Source organism: Lytechinus variegatus, chromosome 2 (genome assembly GCF_018143015.1).
Source record: "Lytechinus variegatus isolate NC3 chromosome 2, Lvar_3.0, whole genome shotgun sequence".
Taxonomy (NCBI): domain Eukaryota; kingdom Metazoa; phylum Echinodermata; class Echinoidea; order Temnopleuroida; family Toxopneustidae; genus Lytechinus; species Lytechinus variegatus.
Genome location: NC_054741.1, coordinates 32,591,374 through 32,615,831, shown reverse-complemented (window position 1 = coordinate 32,615,831; position 24,458 = coordinate 32,591,374). Strand labels below are relative to the sequence as shown.

The following is a 24,458-nucleotide window of genomic DNA, read 5'->3' as shown; positions in this document are numbered from 1 at the left end:
TTTTAAGAGATCAAATAAAATATTTTAAAGATAAAATGACCTCAGAATACCGCCCCAGATATTACCTCTTTAAATAAGAAAGAGTACAAAAGTACTTGGTAAAAAGGAAGCATACATATGTTTTGAGTAACATGTTGCCGCATATTTGCGTAAAACCTACACAACATTATTTTGTGGTTATCTAAACCGAACATACATTTGTAAATGTTCTCTCTTAACCAATATTGGGGAATGGGCATCGTCCAAAGGAATGTATATATCTTTTCACCATACATCTTCGCCGTACAGTGAAGTTTGGGGGCAGTTCGTGATGGATTATGAATAGGATTTAGAAGCTGATGTTCAGTAGAGGATGGGGATCTTTATTTCTGTCGCCGCTTTGGCATTGTGGCGTAGCCAGTTCTACTCAAAATGGGCGTGATAGTTTCATCGACTCAAGGGAGACCAGTCGCCCGTTTCATAAAGAGACTTACAACTATGGTAACTTTGCCAACTACCATGGTAACCTTGATTGTGATTGGCTGCTGAGTCATGTTACCATGGTACTTGCCATAATGACAAAGTTACAAAAGTTGTGAGTCAGGTGATCTCTGTAGTTTTGCATGGTGGAGTTGTAGGTCCTTTATGAAATGGCCCCCAGTGCCCCGTTTCATAAAGAGTTATTTATATATTTAGTAACACATTTAGAATTTCTGTAACAAGTTCTCTCCCAGCCAATCAAATCGGATGATTTCAGTAGCTTTTAACTGTTATTGAAATTTTTTCGTTATAACAAGTTTTATGAAATGGGCTCTTGAATATTGTGCATGAGAGCTACAATCGTATACAATAGAATTATTTCTTTGGATTGGGGGACCTGGAGTGTATTTGTGTGTGTGGGGGGGGGGCTGGAAAATAACAACAATCGAGGAAAAAAAAAATGCACAATGCATGATAGCATTTAGTATACCAGCATGTATTGCAGATAACACATCACTTTCACGAGGTCGCAATGCTCCGAATTCTGAAATGAGCATTCTTTTCGGGGAGCGTGTCAACCTATCGCGTGATATGGATGTGAGACCCTCGTGACACCCCTACGCCATCCCCAACTTTCCCGGCATCCAGGGGGGGGGGGAATGGTACGCTAACATATTTTGCTCTCCATAAAACATTACACGATGTGACATGACATGTCGGATTTTGAGAAGCTATAGAGATGTTTTGCTCGAGTTATGATTTCAACTGACAACGCTGCCTACGTTGTCTTGCCTTTTTCGAGTTATCCAGGGGCGATGCAGTAGACGGGTCGTCGGGTCGATGTGAATGGAACCTCTCGCAATGGCCCTGGGATGCGCGGGTACTGGGGTTGCTGAAGCACCCCAAGATTTTCTTTGGGGGTGTTGCGTGTATTATTTTCCATATATAGGCAGCACCCCCTGGAATTCTGATAAGTGTCTAAAAATTGAGAAATGTAAGCAAAACAGCGTATATATTTTGTGGCGAAACTCTTTTTTTTGGCTTGTCCAATGATCTTTATTCAAGTATACGGATTTTGTTACTTGTTAGATAACTATAGGCCTACGTATCTATGCAATTTAATCTGTTCGAAAAATGACAGTTTATACCTTGGTCACATTTGCTCTACGGCGGCCGTACGGCGAGTCGAAAACAGTCGTTTTATTCATTTTTATTCAAACCACCGATATATCATGTATATAGCTGGTACAAAAAACAAATGTTAAAACGGCTGTTTTCAACTCGCCGTACGGCCGCCGTAGAACAAATGTGACCAAGGTATTAGTTTGTATCCATTTTCCAGTCAAGTTCAACGTAGATCTTCTTGAGTAACCGTCTGTTATGACAAACTAGATTCTACGATTCCCGCGGGATGGGATGTAGAACGGATGGTATCTTGTTTTAAGTATGTTAGGCCTAATTGTAAACGGATAATTTTCAAGTTTGGTACTCAGCTGCTGTGGGTGTTGGGTATATTAGAATTACGCGTCACTATTTTATTTCAATTGACTTGTCCTGAATGTTCATCACCATTACGATGTAAAGAATTAGCAAAAAATAAATCTTTCAGATTTTTTCTCACCCTCAACCCTACCCCACTCTCTCCCTCTCTCTCTCCTTCTCTCTTGTGTAAGGGTCTTTCATTAAAATCAGTAGATTTTCTGTAACGACCATGATCATTCAAAACACACCTTATACATCCCCACGTGACATGTGTCACCGGTATCCAAATACATGACTTTCTGAATTAGCAATGTCTTATTTCGTTTAGTTGTAAAGGGCAAGATGTCACTGATGACGTCACAATGCATGCATGATATCCCTTCGGGTACCAGCAGACATCTTGTGTACAGATGCCAAACCCCATACTGAACTTGGGCCCTGTTTGGTACAGATCGAAGTAAACAAAGTCTCAATGTTGTTGTACTTTATTAAAGGTATCCTTCATCATCATGAATATTCATAGGTTCCGCTCTCGAGAAGGAGTCGTGTGGGCTAGCGGTAAGAGCCTTGGACTCATGATCGTGATTCGTAAGGTTGTGAGTTCGAATCCCCGCTCTGCCACGGTGTCTCCACTTTGATTAAAAAAAGGCCCCGAGGGCAATATCTGTTGTCTATAAGGTCAGGCACTATGCCTGATTAACTTAGACGTAATTGCTTTCCCGATAATTGGTTATACCAGCTTGGCGTTGTATACCAGCAGAAACCTGTCACACCGAGTGTCTACACGAGAGATGCCATAACGGAAACATGTCGTGAAGTCGGAGAATAGATGTGTAATCGTTGTCCATTCGTTAAGAAATGTAAATTCGTGGAATTTACGGAACGAAACATAACCAGAAAAAATACTGTCAAAAGAAACGAACATAGTGTAGTATCAATTTCGCTGTCTTGAGCTAATATTTGAAGTCAATAATACAATTCTGAATTGTTTTCTATTGGTAACTCAAGGAATTTGGTTGACTTAAGTAGCTCGAACGTGTGTATTTATTTTTATGTAAAACTTCTTCTCTCGGATCCGTAAAACGTACATTAGAACCCAAATAATAATTAAACAGGAACGTAAATAAGAGGGTATAACAGTGAATGGAGTGAGAAGAGCAAACGCGGAGATTGGATTTCAGGGAAGATAAAAGTTCATTAAACGAAGGAAACTGTGATTCATTTTGATACCATTCACATTTATTGTGAAAGTTTTTTTTCTTATCCTTTTTGTCTGTAAGCATGGTTAGTATTGACTTGTTATCAGCAGGTGATTTGAAGTTAAAACCATGTTCTGTTATAAGAGTCATATCTCTCACCTTGAATGTCAGCCAGAATGGAAATGCTACATTAAAACGAGTAGTATTGGTAAACCTTGGTAATCTAAACACTGTTAAGCCAAATGTTTCTCTCGACCTTCTGATAGAATTCAAGTCGGAGAGGGGAAAAAACATCTGGAAATCCAAGGAAATGGAATTAGAACAGAATGACGGCATCCATTTCTTGGCGTATCAATCAGTTGCAGATAGGTGAAACAATATTCTGGGCCTGCATTTTTGCAATATGTTTTTTTCTCTCGGAATGTCCCGTTTAAGATTTCCTTTTCTTGATACGTACCAAATACAAGCTAGCTATGCCAACAAGACCATTAACTTTGGATAGTCAATAGTATCACAAAAACTCCTTGATATCTGGATAGACTTATGGTAGTGAGGTACGAATTTCAAAGAAAAAAAATCTTTAATTCGCTGTATCATGGGTAAACTCGTCTGGCGAAAATAAATGCATGTATCACAAGACATTTTCTGAGTTTAGCGCTGTCTAAAATCAAAGCTATGTTGCGTGCCTATAGCGATGTAATGAATGTTTGGAACGCAGCATGTCTGTGCCCCTGACCCAGTTACTAAATATTCTATGAGGTTGCCCCATTCTAACTGAAACAAAATCGAATCAAGCTAAACAGAGAGTTGGATAGATGAAGTATTCACACAAGACGTCAGTCTGACTATGTTATTAGCTACGCTAATTAGCCCTTTGCACCACTGAATGAGCTACTGGTACGTTTAAACTTTTTATTTTACTTTTTCGAACGATGCGTCAAATAACGAACAGCCTATATATACGAATTAAAATGGGTCGTAAATCTTGCAATGATCAACGTATGCGTCAGTCTGATCATTGTCTTGCGCTAAACGAGAATCAGTTGATAGGGGAATATTTGAAGATATATCTGCTTCTTTTATATATACACTCTTAAAAATATTGGGTAAAAATGCTCCATAATGGTAATTATGTATCCAACCAACATTGGGCATTTCTTTTGGGCATTATTATTTATCCAGTGTGATGAAAATTTGCTCATTCTAAAGTGATTTCTGCTTATTTTTTAACCATACTGGACAATATGCTTCCCGCATTGGGTAAAATACTGCCCAAAATTGGTTGGATACATAATTACCCTCGTGCTGGTTAAAATTTTGCCCAATATTTTTTACAGTGTACGCTGCAGTCACAATTCCCTTACAGCCGCCATACGGCGAGTCGAAAACAGCCGTTTTATGTAATTTTATCCAAACCACCCGTATGCAGCTGGTACAAAAAAATTTTACGACGACTGTTTTCGACTCGCCGTACGTCTAGCTTAGGGGAAATGTGACTGCGCCATTAAGATAAGTATTATCCAAGTATGATCTAATGCTTTAATCTGATTAGTTGCGCTATTGAATGATATATCAATTCAGTCTACATATAAAAGACGGACTAAAAATCCTGGGTCCGTGCTTGGTTGATACAAAACATAATTACATATAATTTTGTACATAATTAATGCCTAAACAAAAATTTAGCTCCCATAAGATAACCTGAGTTTGAAATAAACCAGGCTTCTCTATCTGACAGAGATTCGTCTGTTTGCTTATAATTGTCGATAAGTAACATCACACTTCATCACATCAAAATTCAGTTTCATGAAGTTAACTGTGACGTCACTTTATGTTGTGTGGCCCCTTGACCCGTAAATGCAATATCCGGCTTGGTCCAGTATGCAACTCCACTCGGATATCCGAAAGTCGTGGGCGATTTATTCCCATATTGCGTGCAATATCATGAGCACATTCTGAAGATGGCTCCATCCGGGTTTTTTTCATACTGGGCCGAAATTCGATGAACAAAAACGTTTTCATATCAATGGACGTGGACCTTTAATTAAGCTGAAAAGCAGAGCCTTGGAGAACACATGTGAAAAAAAAACCCAGTTCGTACTGAGCGCCTCTTGAAATGGTCACTTATAGATGCTTTCTAAAGATCTCGTGATTACCTTATGAATATTAATTTATCGGGGATGAAAAGATGATATTCAAACAAGTTGCTATCTAGATAGGAAGAGATATAGGTATAGACGATAAGGGGGTCTATGGGGGAGGGGTGGGGGAGGCTTGATGCCTCGTTTTTACCCCTTTTTGCTCTCCCGTGCGTAGTTATGGTTATAATTACCAGGTCCATCATCAGTCATGATCCCATTAATGATTTCCGTTTCCCCTTTTAACCAAGGGCTTCCAGGCCAAGTCATGAACACTTCCTATATGCGTGAATAAAAATATCTTTCCAGTCTCGAGAAAATAAATTTCGATATTCATTCTGTTTTTTTTTATCCATGACTCTTAGAACGTGCATTCTATTTTTCAATTCATAGTATGACTAGTTTGAATTGTCCATCAATTCTTCATTCGTTTTTTTTTTGTCTTTCTTGAATCACTTTCACGATCTATTTTGTGTATGTAATTATTTATGTTGCTTATATATATGTTAATGCCTATATCTATTTATTAAATCAATGTGTGTTATTTTTTTCAAATTTTTAATTTCTAGATGTCAGTTGTGGGTTGGTCTTTATGTAGGTACACATCTCAGTTGCGTTTTCCCCCCTTTAAATTTGGTTTTTAATTCATTGAGACTACATTTTTATTTTCCCTGGTAATTTGTAGTTGATAGGCAGAAAACTGCATGAGCGCTTAACACGTGCAGTATTCATATATTTTCAAAGTTTATTTGTTAATCTATTCATGGACGTATGGGCCCTATAAACCTATATTGTATTATGTTAATCCATTTATTGGTACATTGTGGGCCAAGGATTTTTGACAAGGATTCAAATGAGACAATGGTCACATAATTTGTATAGATCATATTTCCATTTTGAATCTTTTAGTGGAAAATGGTCAGAAACCTAAACGGTTTCGTCTCCCAGTATTCATTCAGATCATACAATTTAATGTCACTCCAAGGCATATGAAATGCAGGTAAATTAAACAAAGTAGTTCAGCAACAGGCTTACAAAAATGTAGCAACTGAACTACAAGAACTGACCCCCCCCCCTTGGACTTGCTGGATAAAAATCTTGGAATTTGTTATGACAATACACGACACTTCATGCAATCCGATGTACAGTACGTATTTGATACATTTTCCTGCTACATTACAGTTTTTAACATTTAAGATTGTAATAATATTATTTCAGCATGTTCAATCTTAATGTGTTTTTTTCCACAGAAAAAGCCGAAGAGACGGAAAGATTTACGGAGCGAGTATACACCACTGAGTAACAGACACAAGAAACGTCTACTTGATATTCATAACTCATATAGGAGAAAGGTCCCAGGACCAGCGTCTAATATGGATGAGATGGTAAGATCTCTTTCAATTAAAATGTACTTGTATTTATCATGTTTATGCATTTTGATCGTACGTCTATGTTGTTACTGCTAAGGTTCCTATAATCTATCACCACCATCACTACTATTAATTGAAAGATGGATCACAACGTATGTGATTCCCCTTCCCTTCCCGCACCGGGTTATATAGGTAAGCTCAACCGACATACAATAATAAGCTCTCAAAAGCTAATATGATTTGAGGGTTATTCCGAAACACGCGTAAATTGCCTATACCTCGATGTTCGTTTATCCGAAAACGTAAAGGGTTCGTTAATCCGAACATTTGTGGCGTTATTCCAAAGGTTCGATAATCCGAAAACGAAATAAGGTTCGATGTTCCGAAGGTTCGTAAGTCCGAAAACGAAATAAGGTTCGTTGTTCCGAAGGTTCGTTAATCCGAAAACGAAATAAGGTTCGTTAATCATTACGTTTTCGGACTAACGAACCTTCGGAATTACGAACCTCATTTCGTTTTCGGACTTACGAACCTTCGGAATTACGAACCTCATTTCGTTTTCGGACTTACGAACCTTCGGAATTACGAACCTCATTTCGTTTTCGGACTTACGAACCTTCGGAAATACGAACCTTCGGAATATCCGAACCTTCGGAATAACGAAGCTTCGGAATCACGAATGTATGCGTGATTTGAGTATATGAGGATGGTTTTTGGAAAATTCTTGGAATTCGAATTCAGCATGTTCAAGGAGGAAATCAAATAATAATGAAATAGATTTCATTACATACGTTACAATTCAAAGAATATTTTCATTTATTTGACAAATAAACCGATCCTTGGTTCAGTTAAAAACTCTTGCAGATGTAGATTTTGAAAATTCAGGATGTTGAATCTTCATGTTTGCCGAAATTGTATTCAGGCAAACATGGCAAACGACCCGAGTGTCAATCTAACCGCGGTCTCATTTACCGATCCCAAGCATTGTGGTGACTTTATACAATGCTTTCTTCTTGGTATTGCATACTGCAGTAATATTGTGGTTAATATATTTTTTTAGTAAGATCCACTATGCACCACGTCATTTGATTATGCATCCTTTTTTCCCCTCAGTAATCATGTTATTTTTGTTATTTTTGCTTCTGCACAAAAGTGTACTTTTATCTGTTTATAAAGCGACACATGCAATGTATATATTGTTAACATAATGTATGCATCATGATAAAAATCCATTTAAGTTCATGCGATAACAAACAAATGAATGAGCTCAAAATATTAAAAATATTTATTAATTTCGACTAGAAAATGACGAAAGGATATGAGCGCAGGGGTGATGTGTGTTCCAAGTCGTGTAAAGTCTTTAATGTTTGATTTATTTCTCCCGTGTTTTAGCGATTGGGAGTAAATGAACAATAGCATAAAAAGGGACTGCAAGCGATTCAGACATTTGAGACAATGTTCCAAATCTGCTAAATTTACATCCAAATCGATATTGATACAACATAGTCCTATGATGTATGATCGATAGTTAGCTGAATATCGTCATCGTAGTTTTGTGCGTTCATTGATCTTCAAACGTGTCTCGGTCGAATTCTTCCAAGGCGAACCCTCTTCCAACATGACCAAGGTGACGTTACCCAGACTGCAAATCAACCTAGGTGTTAATCACAAGGTGAATGTTGTCTCGATTTAGCTCGCCCCCGTACTTTTTCCACATGTCCCAGGGTCGAGCATGGCTGAGATATCTTATCCTTTCCTTCATCTTCTTCAACAGGATCCGTGTGTTTTCTAATCAATTCAATACCTTCCCCAACATTTGGCTTTCACCTGCATGGTTGTCCTTAAACAGTGTCAGGTCGTGGTGGGGGCGTGTTCAGATTGAATTTTATGGGGGTGGGGTGTCTGAATCGCGCAAAGGCCCTACTATGTGACGTTAACATATTCATTAAAACAGACGATTAAAACAAAATTATTAATAGAAAAAAATGTGTTCAAATATCATGGACCAAAGCTCATCCTGGATCACCCTGGCACCGTTATCTCCATCAGTCGGACCATGAAGGTCATGAACTGTTCTGTCAACATCTTTGATCCAATCTTACAAGTTATGTACATACGAAATTCATTTAAGTATTTTATGGGGGGGGGGTTCTGGGGGCGACTACATGTAAAATTATTTCCGTGCTGGTGTCGTTAAAAATGAAATCCGAAAATTTTAAACAAGAAAAGGATCTCTTCTTGTGCTCCTACAGTACAAGTCAAGGACCCATTTTTGACAGCGTATGCAGAAATGCAATTGAGATTGGCCGATAGGGTACTGAAAATAAGTAAATGGATGAAATTAGATAAAAACCCAAATATCATTGCCAAGTTTTTTTTATTACCCCCTCTCAATCTTCGGAATAAGGGTAGATTGCGGTGGGTGTCAGCGAGTGGTGAACCACAGGAAGCCAGCTCTTCTCCTACCCCTTCCCGTTATCATTCTAGTAAAGAAAACCCCTCATGTTTCATCGGTTTGGGATAACTTCATCATGTTTATCATTAATATCCATTAGTTCTCATTTATGTTCGGGATAGGGAGCTAACCCCCTCTTTCTTTCCCAGTGATATCATGGATCGTTGATAATTCGTTGTAGAAGCGATTTAATGTATGATGTCAGAAAGGTGGTTGCGTTTTTTCGTTATCTTTGGAACATTTAGCTCTTAACTTCATCTTGAATTTGCATTGCGGTGATACGGCACGCCACAATTCGACCTCTGTGACCTGCAACCATGCATGCCTTTTCTCAATACTTCTGAACCATATTTTGCTTTCCATCATTTTTCTTATCTCTTAGAAAGTTAGAATATAGTATTTACTTTCATCACTCACAATTTTACATCTACCTCTCTGTCTCTCTCTCCTCTTAGCTCCATACTTGCTCAACACCCTCCCTCTCTCTGTACCTACTCCTTATGCAGATCCAAACACTCTCCCCCTCTCTCTTCTATAGACCCCATTCTCCATATCCATTCCTCCGTCCGTCCATATTTCCATTCCCCTCTCTTTCTCTTATTCCCCCTATCTCCCCCCTCTCTCCACCCCTCTTCAATAAGCAGTCATCCACGCTGACCTCTCTTCCCCACTTCTCTCCTAAAATGAGATGAGTGTCATTTCATATTCATGTTACGAATTTCCAAGTAGTCAGGTGAAAGCACAAAGTAGTATTTCAGAGATTATGTTTCATCTTAGAATACCCTTGGATTTCTTCAAAGAAATATGACAAAGATGATGATGGATGACACAGTTATACGAGACCAACAAAACCACCAAGTCGTAATTAAACCACGTACAAAGTGGCATTATGACACGATCTTTGCATTTCTTGAAAGTAACAGTAAGATGAAAGTGTTTTAACAATATAAACTGCACGAAAACATAACAAAGCATAAAAAAACCCTACTAACATCTCAGAAGTCAAAGCAAAGAATGCATACACCACTTATAGTTAATTAAAAAAAATAAAGAGAAAGAAGAAAAGAAAGCGAAATATAAACATGAAGAGAGATAGAAAGATATATAAAAGAAATAATAGATTGATATAAAGAAAGAAAAGTAGAACGAAATAAAAATATGAAAGCTATCACGAAACGGACAAACCAATTCAGCGTATTACTTGTATGATCTGTCTTCTGTTTGGACCGCAGAACCTGATTGGTCTAAAGTAAAAGTGGACCGACCGTCGCTCTTTGACCCTGCTTGCCGATTGGCTTCTTTGGTAATGCTGGAGATTACTGTTCATGAAGACTGTAGGTTCTGATCGGAGAATGGTACGGATATGTCTACCAGCTAAGCAGGATTTACTGAGTACACAGATCTTTTACAATATTTGTGATGGAGGGAAATTTGCTCTTCATGCGGAGGGGTTATCATTATTTTATCCGAGGACAACATTACTAAATACTCATTTACATTACAATCCCATAACAATACTACGACCATTTCAATGTGTATTGCTTCTTAAAAACGTCTTCCATTTCTAAAGCTCGATTTTTAGTTTTAGTATATAATAATTATAATAGTACTATATTACATAACAATTAGCTCATTTCTCCTTCAATTTTTTGCGTTAATAGCTAATTTTCTATGGTGCGTTTTCAATATGAAATTTTGCCGATCAACTCTTCCACGCATTGGCATTCATTATACGAAAATATAACCTACAACTTCGCTTCTTACAAGAAATGAATTAAGTGGTCTGAATGGGTGCACAAGTTGTCTTTTCATTGCCTGTCGGTCTTTTGTGGAAGGTATAAAATGAGTCAGTTTAAAATGAAGTACAAATACCCGGCCCATAATCTCAAATGCAAGCACAAGAGTGACATCTAATTGATATCACGGCCCCGTCTTTCAACGAGTTACGATTGATCCAATCAATCGTCACTCTATGGAAGTCCATCAGTGTCATAATTTTTTCTACAGGAAATTTGCACAATGTTTTTTGTAAACAAAGAGAAGCACAGCAAACTTTCAAGAAAACAATGAATGCATGAATATACATCATAATAAAGTTTTTTTTATAATAAACATGCATAATAGATGCTGATCGTGCTGGCTTTCCATATATATAGTTGCGATTGATCGGATCAATCAAAACTCTTTGTAAGACAAGGCCCTGGACGATGGGACGATCACCGAGTGATGACGGAGTTCTCTGACCAGGAAGGTAATCGTCTACGTCATCACCATGAGCATGATGAGGCGCTCTCTGCGTCTGGGACACACATGACTATCAAGGATTCTCGAAGTCCATTCATTAAGAAGTGTTTTTCAGTCATTCGAACTGTTCAATGAATCATTGTGGCGGAGACGTTTGATTACTTATGGGGTGGCGGGGGGTATTTGGGGGTGGTACCATTTGCCCACCCCGTCTATTGAAGAAAAGTTACTACAAAGAGTCAGGAATTACCTGACATTGCTTGAGACCAGCTTCAAAGTTAAGCGTATTGTGCCCCTCTACAGAGTGGACTTGGCGCTTTATAATTCACATGTTATTATTATATTTCTGTAATTATTATATTAATTTTTCCAAAATAATTTTTTTAAATTGAGTTAAGGTCCTTCATCCAGTATTAATCAACTCATGAATTCATTACTGAATAGATTTATTTATTTAATTATTTAGATATTTTAGGTGAATATTAGTAATCATTTTAGCTTTAGATATCCTAAAAATCAACATCCTTTGATTTGTTTTTAATGGTCTTCCTATTTCTACTGCACAGGCGCGATATCCGCATCTCCGGCGGATGCAAGCTTTTTATGCTCTGTTCGGAAGCCATTTATCGGCGCCAGAAGCATGAGAAAGAGGACCTATGCCCAGTTTTGGGGCTATAAAAGTATATTAATGTATTATTAAAAACGTCTGGTCATGAAGAGAAAAATTTTCCTCATCTAAATTTTCAATACTTAAGATGAGATTATCCCTTTTATTGATTATTACTATCAAATCAAGTTAACGCATGGTAAAAGATTGGGAACCTTTGATCTAACAAATAGTTTCTTTGTGATGTCGTATTTTATTTTTTCTGTTATAGTCTGGTGATAAATAGGACTAAAAAGGTCTTGAAAACTCCTGAAAATCTAATGGTGTACGACAGAATGATTGATTTCAATTACATGTCTATTCACTTGTTCAATATTTTCATGAGGAAAATCTAGGTTTCAAGCCTGAACAGATTCTTTGGTGCTTGTTCTTTTGATATGCCGTGACTCATCGCCGATTTGCTATGTGAAAGCGCGCCATTCATCGGCTTTTGAAGGAACGGCTTTTATGAAGTCGCATTGGTTTACGTCAGTCTGTCATTATCAATAATGAATCTACACTAAACAAGAAAATCACTGTTGTCTCCTAAGTTGAATCTAATTCACTCACTTATCGATATTTTAGAGTTAAACAGTGATTCCCTTTATTCAGATATCATTGGTATACCTTTCTTGAATTGGAAGACCCGCCGTTCAACTTTCTGTTCCAAACTTGTGACTAACGACCAACAAAAGTCGGGAGATAGCTCGGTTATTTCATCCTTTCAAAGTTGAACGGTTATTTGTACTGAATCAGACTGATTTTGACATGTTCCTTCTTTGTGCTCTGAAATCACTTCAGTGTTCGAATATCTTTCTAATAGTGTTTAGAATCGACATGAAATGTCTGAATTTATTCAGTTTTGAACATTCATCACCCTCGCAACCTACCTGACCTACATTACCCAGCGCACAATCAGTACAAGGTTTATATTTCTCGGACACTCCATAAACCAACTTGCCATCAATAATTTGTAAAATGTCCATGATAAAGTAGGTCTAATTCCGCTCATATTTCCCAATATTCACCCCTTTCCTGTCATAGACTCGTTTGGGAATACTAGACCAACATGAGCTTGAAATTAAACCCCAACCGACCCAAACAAACCCTCATTCTCGAGGGTACGTGATGAGCGACGTCTCTCTACAAATCCATGTCATGACTTTCTCTATTTTTGCTACCAAGTAAAACAGAATGAAAAAGGCTGTCGTGTATTTTTGAGCGGGAATGTTTGGACACAAAATAGGAGATGAATTATGGAAGTCCTTCCGATTGTGCCGGGGAGAACGATGCAGAGACCCAAAGGGAAATCCTATTCATTCTTGCCAACGTGATGACATATGATGTCAAATAGGAGACGATGAGACTTCTGAGAGAGAACTTTTTCAAAGTATCTTCGAACTCTAAGCTCCTGAAGGACGGATATCCTGAATAATTGGAACAACATAACACTACATTAGCTAGCAATTAGAAACCTTACCGATACTTATTAAAATCAATCATTTGTCAGCCATTCGACAAATGTATATATTGAATCCGTATTAATTATGTCATCACAAAGGAGAGAGAGAGAGGGGGGGGGGGGGGTAGTAAGTAGAGAGAAAGAAAGAATTATCCCTTTGCACATGTATTTTTCACCAAACATCCAAACTATATTATACCAATTGAAATCGACCTCCATAGATCCATGATCTTATAATGATCATTGTGATCGCCATCATTATCATCATCTACCCTAACATATCAGTATAAACCTTCTCTTGTTCCATGAATTTACTCAACAATTTTCCTTACTATTTTTTTAAGTGTATAGGCCTCTAAGTAAATCTAATCTTATCTCGCGACGTATCATCTTTATAAGCATTGTAAATGTGTTTGCATTTTATTTCATCTCACTTAGAAGTTTTTAATATTAGTCAGAATGTAATTCTTTTTCAATAAAAAACCGGATGCCAGTTTTGATAAATGAAAAATGGTTTTATTCGATTGGTCTTGGGACCGTATCGTGTCTTGCGCCTAAAATGGTGATGGGAAAATGGAGGTTGAAGGAGACGACGAAGATCAGACGCAGTAATAACTGTCCTCCATTAAGATCATCGCTCTGGGCAACCAGATTTGAATTAATTGTTTTAAACAAAATCAAATTTTGCCATGAATCTCATATATTTAATTTAATTCTAACCAAATATGTTTTTTCTGTTTGTCTTTTTCGCACAGATTTGGGATGACGAGTTAACTCTAATGGCGAAGAAGTACGCCAAGAAGTGCATATGGGCCCACGGGCAGACAATCGAATCCAAACAATTCAAACATGTCGGGCAAAACTTAGCCTATGGGAAAAACCCCCGTGGGATCAACATGTCGCCGTTTTACCTCGCTTCTCTATGGCACTATGAGAAAAAGAACTACGATATTGCAACGGATACATGCGAACCGAATACACTCTGTGGACACTATACACAAGTAAGTACTGCCATGATTCCATGCTTGATTATAAATATCATTAAAACAATCATAAATATCAAAATGAAATATGGTCGGGGGGGGGGACAACTTTTGATGACATCATTCCTTCTTGATGTATGACAGACAAGTTTGCATTTTCAATTATTTTGTCCCATCCCCGCCCCTAGCCATGCTAGCGTATTAGTGGGGTTGGGGAGACCCCAAATTTTGTTTTAAATATAATTTTTCACAGAATTGTATTTTATTTTTCACCATGACAGCATGTATATTTTCCTTCAATATCATTCTGGCCTATCAGATCTCGTTGAATAAGTTTGAAGTTGTTTTTGCCTCGAATGGGATAGCATAATATTGTAGATGTCGAACTGGGGGCTAAGTCCCAAATCGTGCAACATAAGAAAACGCGCATCTTAATTCTAATGATCGTTCCGATATTATTTTCAATAGACTAGATATGTTTCGCACATTAATTCTCCATTTATCAATTATCCTTTCAGAAAAATCAATTTCATTTTGGTTTTGATTCATGAATTTCCCAACTAGATTGAAATTCTTCACCTCTCTGTCACTCTTAATTCTCCTCCCAGTTATTCTCCATGGCGTCGCAAACTCAAATTAATGATGTCAATAGAATAACAACAATTTCACATGTTTATCATATTTTTGTCTGGTTGCTATATATTTCAAAGCTAAAAAGGCCCCGGAATAGAGAATCCAATTTAGTCTCAACTGCACGCCCACTGAAATCTGTCTTTAAATCCTAAATAATACAGCGTGTTTCAGAAAAATGTGAACCGAGGTAATTAGTAATTTTGTGCAGCATATGCGAATGATTTATTTTTTAAAATTTAATTTACATCATTAACAAGATCATCTTTCCTTCTTTATTTTGATACCAAAGAAAACTTGAAAAGCTAAGGCAAAGACCAACTTAAAGAGTTTGAAAATTCCAAGTAAAACTGAAGTGACGCAGAAAAACCGGTCATGATTTGTTTGGGATACGACGATTTTGAGTCAGAAACGGGGGACGTTTTGGCGTTACTTTTTTCATCGTTTCTTTGTTTTTAATCTGCCATGAGTAAACGACGAGCTAAGTATTTCATCTTAAAGCGAAAGATAGGGTTTTTTCTCTTGAAATTCGTGTCATATTCTTTATAAAAAGGGAATTTATTACTTATGATGTCTATCGCGTTTCAGGATTCATGATGACTACCGTGTTTTTTTTCTGGGACACACTCTATAACACCGCTCACCCACCTCGTCATCCCCAAAGAGGGCATCCCAATTTTAAAACGCATGTGTCGCCATGACAAAACAAAGCGTTTACTTATCCCATCTTTAGCATCATAGATGAACCGTAGAAACAGAAATATTTATGATTCCCAGTGCAAATACAAAAAGGTATAGAAGAATGTTTATGACGTAGCAGTCAATTGCCGATCCCTCGACGCCCATTAATGCCAGAGTTACTTAAATTAAACATCATGGCAACTTAATGCTCATCCCACACAAAACCCCTAGGTGTTTCTGTTATATAGTCCTATCGATGCGTCGCTTAGCAACTTATATATTTTTTCAACATGGTGTTTTGCATCATACGCCCATGTCGACAAACAGAAGGGGAAAAGGAAAGATTGCCACAATCCAACAGGAATAGTATTTTTCAATGGAGTGAATCGAGTAGGTTTGGGTCTCATGGGTACCTTGAAGATTTGAATGAAAGGAAGTTTTTTATGATTAATGGTTTTGTCTGGCCCGGGGGCGAGAAACATGATTGCCCAGAGGGAAAGCGATCGCGAAGGAAATGAAATTGACATGGGTAATTTGACTTGAACCTCGCAAGGCAGTGCACGGATTTAGTTTGGGGGAATACGAGTTCTCGTCAGGAGAGGAGGGGTGCGCCGGGGGTGCTACCCATAGTGGTAGGCTACCCTGGCATGAGTTATTGTAGCCAAGTACAGTTTTACGAAGTATCTCGTCAATGATTTACATTGACAAATTAGAAATGTGGTCTTAGCCAACAAGATTAAATGAATCAAAGTATTTGTAATTAAAAATCATCAACAAGTGGCTTTGTGAAATGCTCTTCAACATATTCAAGTTATTCAGTCGTACATCTTGTAATCATAATGTACATGGCCTTTAAGGCATCAACCAGTTATCACTTTTTTAATAAGTATTCAATGGATAATATATTTCCCCACACAAGTATCGTGCATTGAATAATTTCGATTTCATGCACATTATATTTCGAATCTTTTTTTCTTTTTCGTTTTAGAATAATAATAATATATTAAAGTGCATGGTGTCACCGCAATCAAATATCTTTATCATGTATATGACTGCATGAGGAACAATATAGAGAAGCAGAGGTGTAGTATCATGTATGTGCCGAGTACTTCACAGGGAGGATTTTCTTCCTTCCCTTTTCTTCTTTTTCATTTTGGAAGTTGCCCAAGTCTGGGCTCACCATGCACCAATGCATGGGTTGAGACAAATTGATAGAGATATCATGGTAATAACAAACAGCAGAGTCTGAAATAGGGTTTCTGAGCTTCGTAAAATATAAGTTCCGATCGTAAAACGTACAATGGCTTGCCAAGATGAGGGTGACGATAAAGTTGACGACGTTTATGAGAGTGATTGTTGTTATTGGGGTGGTGGTGTCGGTGATTATGGTAGTGGTGCACTGTTAAAAAATTTATCCTTAAAATAAAAGAAGTTCCTGCAGCAGAGTCTCGAGAACACCTGTAATCTTACAGGAAATTGATATTTGGTGTATGGAACCTTACAAATTTCCTTTAATAAAACACCCTTTCCCCTTTTTAAACAGACCTGTTCTGTTAAATTGCAGAAATATTTATGAATTTACAGAATGATTCTGTTGCAAAATCTTCTCTTTTTTCGTAAAATCTGTTTTTTTTAAACAGTGTTGTGATGATTTTGATGAAATTGAAAATGGTGACGATCATGACGATGATAAATGTAATGAAGAAGAAGATGATTATGATCTAGTGGTTCTGACTCTTGCCTTTCAAACAGAGGGTCGTGAGTTCAATCCTAGCCATGGCGTGTTTTCTTTCAGCAAGAAATTTATCCACACTGTGCTGCACTCGACCCAGGTGAGGTAAAAGGGTACCGGCAGGAACTAACTCCTCAAAAAAGCTGTGCGCACCAGAATCAGTAGACCATAGTAGGTCCATGGGTAGACTAGCTTAGTCAGGGTAATATAGGCATGCTAGGAGCGCCTTGAGCCCCTAGCAAAGTGGATACGTGCGCTATACAAATCCTATATTATTATTTATTTATTTATGATGAAAATGATGATGAGGTAGTGATGATGGTAATGAAGATGGAGATGCTTTATGATGCTGCTGCTGATGATGAGGATGGTGGTGGCGGTGGTGACGATGATGATGATGTCGACGATGATGACGGAAAAAAGGAAGGGAAATTAATATTTTATTGTTCGAAAGGCAAATTTGAAATAGAAATACTCCGAAAATTCTTTTTGCCCAGTTTATCGTGGGCCTGGCAGCTACCGGGAAATGCCAAACAGGATAGCAGCAAGTCCCAACTTTTTACATCTTTTGGTCTGACGCAGCCGGGGTTTGAACTCCCGACTTCTCGGTTGTGAGGCGGACGCTCTATACCAACGGAGCCAACACACCGGTTCATAGTGATGAGGGTGAAGATGAATATCGTGATGATAATGATGATGGTGGTGGTGGTGATGGTGATGTTAATGATGATGATGGTGGTGATGATGATGGTGGTGGTGGTGGTGATGATGATGATGGCGGTGGTAGTGGTAATGATGATGGTGGTGTTGGTGGTGGTGATAGTGGTGGTGATGGTAATGATGATGGTGGTGGTGGTGGTGATGGTGGTGGTGATGATGATGTAAATAGTGGTAATAGTGATGTTTGTCGTGATGATGATGACGATAATGAAGGTGGCGATGATGGTGATGACAATGACAACGATGATGATGTTAATAATGGTACATCAGTGATCTGAATGATACGGCTACAGCCGCTGATGAAGGTTATCGTATCCACTACGACAAAAGACGTCTATAACATAAGCGGATATTCACTGTTAAACAAGTTGAACAGTAGCCAGATGTCAAAAACCTTTTAACTGTTCTCGGAACTTCAACAGATCATCGTGACAGGGAATGAAATTCATGGGTAAAAACATTATCGCGTCACATGACCCTGCCCTATATTCTAGTGGTCGTTTTCAGAATTTACCTGAACATCATCAGATCATGGAGGATAGAAATTATGCATAGCTAATGTAAAAAAAAAAACACGAACGTTTTAACCGAAAATTTTAGCCAACTTCGTAGTTGCAGATGGGCAAATAAGTTTTGTAAAACTTTAAGCTTATACTTCCAAGATACAATATAAGTATATCATGACAATTTTCATTAACGAAGTCGATATATGCATTTTTCAATATGTGTTCAGATCAATGCCGGTGAAAAATCAACATTGCTTGACTGTATACAAAAATGTCAAAATCATTGACTAAGTCAATGTTCGTCGACAAAATCTGTACACGAACAAATCTCCACCCAACAAACAAGCCAATGTAAAAAACAAACAAACGAAGAAACATACAAAATTAACAAGGCACATTGCAAACAAAGGCTAACCGTTCCTATGTTGATTTATGGCATGTCATGTTCAAAAATAGAGTTTGAAGTAGGATATTTAACATTAAAAGCGAAGTTTCTTTTTGAAAGAATAACATTTCTGATAAAAAAATACATAAAACGGGAACATGTTTCAAGGTAATAAAATCCCATCCTCCGTCTGAAAATTATATTGGATATCAAGTAAAATTAGTTTGTTAAGTCAGGTTGTACGGTGGGAATTCATTGTTGAAGAAGGAGAGTGTAAGTATAAACTGTTTACAGTTAATTGATCAGTTGGGGGTTTCTGCTTTCGAAACACAGCCTCTGTTTAAACATGTTAAACATATCCACGTTATCATTAAACACGTTAAAGTGATAGGTTGGAATCTAATCTGGTGATTTCAAGTGCATAGAACGCTATTGATTTCGTTTTGTGTTTGTTTTTAACCAATCTTAGCCATCATTTTGACAATAATTGTAATATCAAAATAAGCCCTCATGTTGATATATTCAAGCAATGGCTAAATGCCTAAAGGTCACCGCACACCTTTCGACTGTTCACGATCGGATTTTGCTCATTTTATTTGAGGTCAAAACTAATTGAAAGAATACTAATATAACCATTTTGAAAGATTGCAAGCCTTTATTTTGAGGTAAATGCAAAATTAGTTTCAAATCGCAGCTAATCGTACGACTGCTATGACGTCATTACGACTAGATATTGAATTTGATTTTATTCTGAGAAGGATGATAGCATAGTCACAGATTTTATCATAGGTATTCGTACATGGTAAGATATTCAATGTCTTAATATTAGCATCAAATTCTACTAGGTTTTATTCCAATCGTAAGATGTGCGGTCGCCTTAAAGTAAGCCTTTCTGAGGAGTCAACATCTTCCAGATAGTCGCTTTTACCACCATTTTACGAGTTCATGGATTACGATAAATCTATAAAATTGATAATAACTATATGTGATCAATCTCAGTTTTCTTGATTTTGACCGAGAAAACTCTCTCTCTTTTCAATTCCTCAGATGATTTGGTCAGACACCAATCGAGTAGGTTGTGCCACTCATTTTTGTGACGAGATGAATATACCTGGTAGTACTATGATCATACGAGATGCTCTTTATCTAGTTTGCAACTACGGACCTGGGTAAGGAAACCACCTCTAAAATTGATGTTTTTTAAATAATAGTTTTAATCATGAATTTATCAGTGGTAAGTACCGCGTAACATTAATAATGATCATCAGTTTACATTATAGGAGTGACCGAGTGGGGGTCAGTGCAGGACGCCAGGGGTGACATCCCTCATGATTTTTTTTTCAAGAAATGAAATAAAAAAAAACAGGAAGAAGAGAAAGGAATTAGGAAAAGGGAAAGAGAAATAGATAAAGAAGATAGAAAGCTTATTATGAAAAGGAAATACATTTGTAATGTTTTTATCGAAAGGTCCTAACGGTATTGTTTAATCTAAAAAGGTAAATCAAATTTCACGTTCGGGTAATCTTGCCCGCCCCATACATGGAATTGGTCTTTGACAAACAGCAAAATAAAGAATTTATTGGTTGTGTATTGTATAGCTTTTACAAACATGATTTGGTGTTTTTACCTCACCATTGCGTATTTCTTTCATTGATTTTTAATTTTCTTTTGGTTTTAATTCATCTCAACAGCGGCAATATTCATGGTAAAAAGCCTTATGACATCGGGAGACCGTGTACACAATGTGCTTCCGGTTCAGGGAAATGCAGAGAAGGATTATGCAGTAAGTTCATTGCCTTTTGTAAGCGATTTATATTTTTGGGTAAAATGTTGATGTATTGATATTGACTCGTAAATACTTTGCTTCAATGATTTATCCAAGGCAATTCCCCTAACAGTTGATCCATATTTTACCGTGTGATGAAATTTACAAGGTACATACACACCCGCATCTCATAACCTTAGAGCTTTTTGGTAGTAATTTTCACCATTTTTATCTTCAAACTTCGAAATTATTCCACAATGGGCGGGCTCCCTCCATATTTTGCGTATTTTCAACACTATCGGAAATAGAAGTATAGATATTCAATAGAGTAAAAACGAGAGTCAAAGACAATGTTTCCACCAATCTAGCAATGTGTTCACCTGCCGTTGCCACTGGTAACTGTGAGAGCCAAGGTTATCATTACTAACCCCATGGGGGGCATTAACGAGGGTGGTATGGGCTACAAGGCCTCCTTTCGTCTATGACAACACCAAAATAAAACCGCTTAAATTACGAGATAAAATTTAAGTATGTACTTATATCTGTTGAGATTTTTTATTAAGTAATAAATAGTTGTTCAAAGCGCGTTTCGTTTCCCCCAGCAAACAGTGTAATAGCCATACACACTATTCATATCGTAAATATTAAGACCGTTTTAGGGTAGGACGGTGTGATATTTCATTATTTTAATTTCATACTTTATTTTATTTTATTCATTTTTATTTATTTCTTATTTATTTACTTCTTCAATATTGGTTTATTCATTTACGTATTTTTTATTTCATTCATTCATTTCAAGTTTTTAATTTATTTTTATTTACTTATTTTAGTTTGTTTTATTTGTTTATTTATTTATTTATCCAGTGATTTATTTATTTATTCATTTTTTTAAATATTTTTTTTTTTGGGGGGGGGGGGTGGATTCTGGAGACAGGTCTAACCAACCAACCCATGTGTGGGTATATTCAACTCCCATGTAGTCAAGGTATAGTGAATAACTTCGCAGCTTTTTGTTTATTTCTGAAAGTGAATTTACACCTCCCTTTCAGAAACACCTTGAGATCTCGCCCTCTCTCTCTGATTCCGGTAACAAACATTATTCCCTTGATGTTCAGGTTCATTATGATTCAACACGTGTCATATAGAAACAATGCTCAAAACTAAATTGTATTTTATTTTGCCGTCATCAGAAGAAATACACGCATATATATTCGTCATATTAAACATTCTCTCTTCCTTGGTCTTGATGTCTATTTCTCCCTCTATCCTCTTATACACACCTCTTTACCATTTTTAAATACAAATATCCAACCTGTCTACTTTTTCCCTATCTCACCCATCTCTTCCTCCCATTTTCCCTTTTCGCATTTCCCTTCTTCTTTCGTTCAATATCATTTTTTTAGTTCTTTTAGTTTATAGTCTCTTTATTTTCAACTCAGTCATGTTATCTATCAATCTAATTACTTTTTACGCTCTGCTCTTAATTGGGTCTGTTTGATCAGGCCAGTGTTCATCACTTAAAAACTAGTTGTCAAACCCTTTTTAAATTATTGCGGGTAAATCGAATATGATTTATGGATTTCTCAATAATTATGATTATAGATAATATTCACTGGGATGTTTTCTCGAATAAGGTCGACTGTAAAAGCCGTTTTGAGTTGAGAACTATTTACCCAAAGTAATTATGTACTGTATATTGGATAAGCAATGAAATCTAAAGGGGAAGTTCACCCTGAAAAAGTTTATTGTAAAAATTATGTTGTTTTACAAAGCGCACACACCGTCCAAAATGCTCATAACACTAGCCCATCAACAGTTATCTTGAATATAAAAAGCTATTAAGATATAAAAAAATACCCCCAAATTAACCTTCAATTTTACAGTGCAAAAGGTACAAACATTGGCTAAGCAGCGAATAAAAAATCAAGCATTTCAGGAAAGTGACAATTGGATTGCAAAGTTACTGCAATAGCGACTTTTATTCAACAGGTACCTGGCCGGTCTTTAATGCGAAGAGAATATTGGTTTAAAATTAAGTCATGTATGTAATTAAAATGTACACATAAAAAACGACAAAAATGTCAATAGTTTATACAGTTTGCTCTTTGGGCATCAATATTACCGAAATCTATGAATTTGACTGATATTCTGTATTAAAGAACGTAGAGAAGTGCACAGCACTTTTCAAGGGTAATTAAAATCATCATTCATGTTCTTCCGCACTACAACATGTGTATCAGTTTTTCTTGTTCAAGTTCTAAATTTGGAAGACCCCGTGTATGTACCACCAAGTCATTTGTCACATAGTCATCCATTAATTTTCATTTAGCCAAGCTAAGTAAATCCTGAAATCCCAAGTAAACAAGGAAGAGCGGTGACAATCTTCATTTTTACCCGTTTCAGGGGGAATTGTTTATGACATATCTCGAGAAAATGTAAACCGAAATGACCTTTACTGGGCATGCCGAGCGGGGGTTCTCCTGTTTTTTTTCTTTCGAAAAGGGAAACCATCACCAATAATATTGAACATAGTCCGTTTGTAACAATTTAACTGTTCTTTGCAAAGAAGGTTTAGCAATAAACCAGATGAAATTCAACAAATTTCAAAATGATTGATTTGAATCCAGACAACACTAGTTTGAGAACTTTGCATCAAAAATATTTGTAAATATTTGAGTTTTGCAAATTAACTTATAAAACTTTGTAAAAGGGCAAGGTTTAGGAAATAGGCCTATACCGCTGTGGTGTGTGCAATTGACGAGAATAAGGGAGCCATGATTTCATGTGCTTCTATTTTCATGTTTACGGTTATTTTATGATTATCTAGAATATTATGAATTGTCATGGATATAAACAGTGAAAAAGTTGGGCTTATGACATCGATAGGGCACTTATAATTAGTTAGGAAACAAAACTTATTGCTTAAGATCTTCGTTTTGACAATACCTTCTAAAGATTAATTTCAGAAGATAAGACAACCAATATAATATCTACTTTTCGACTGTATTACATAAATTGGAGCTCCCTGTCTGGGTAGCTGATATATAGGATGCATGGTTTAAAAAGATGAGTGCCCAATATGATGTACTAAAAAAAACAACATAATTTGATCAGTTGACGCCAGAATTCTGGCGGCAACCGATCAAAGACTTTATACACGCTGATCAATGGTCCCTTGCCAGTGGCGTACCTAGGATTTTCCACAGGGGAGGGGGGGGGGGGCAAAACCGTCCGGCTCAAAATTTGACAAGCCAAAAAAAGGTCTTCAATCACAAATAAAAGATTTCGTACCCCAAAAAAATGACAAGCCCCCCCCCCCCTAAAAAAAGGGCTTCAAGCTCGTCAGGAGGGCAATAAAGGTCCGTCAGGGGGGGGGGCAGAGATACGTCCTTTGCATGGGTTGTGGCTCTTCAGGGGGGGGGGGGGTACGCTAGTGTCCCTTGCAGGAGGCAAATGGTTAATTGAAACAAAATGAGAAATGTCACAATCGTGGTAAAGGTATCAGAAAAATCTTCGGGCACTTCCTCTTTCCTGATAAAGATATATATAATGATTAGACATATTTTTTTTCAAATTTATATATATATATTTAGTTTTTCAT

General features: G+C 37.1%; 1 protein-coding gene across 1 annotated transcript in view; it reads left to right on the top strand.

Moving 5' to 3' along the window:
- Window positions 1-24,458, top strand: part of LOC121407882 (multiple epidermal growth factor-like domains protein 6) — a 73,261-nt gene that overhangs the window by 17,127 nt on the left and 31,676 nt on the right. The window contains exons 2-5 of the mRNA XM_041599117.1: window positions 6,529-6,663; window positions 14,211-14,456; window positions 20,140-20,261; window positions 20,784-20,875. Of these exons, the coding sequence (XP_041455051.1) occupies window positions 6,529-6,663; window positions 14,211-14,456; window positions 20,140-20,261; window positions 20,784-20,875 (595 nt within the window). The remainder of the gene's footprint in view (window positions 1-6,528; window positions 6,664-14,210; window positions 14,457-20,139; window positions 20,262-20,783; window positions 20,876-24,458) is intronic.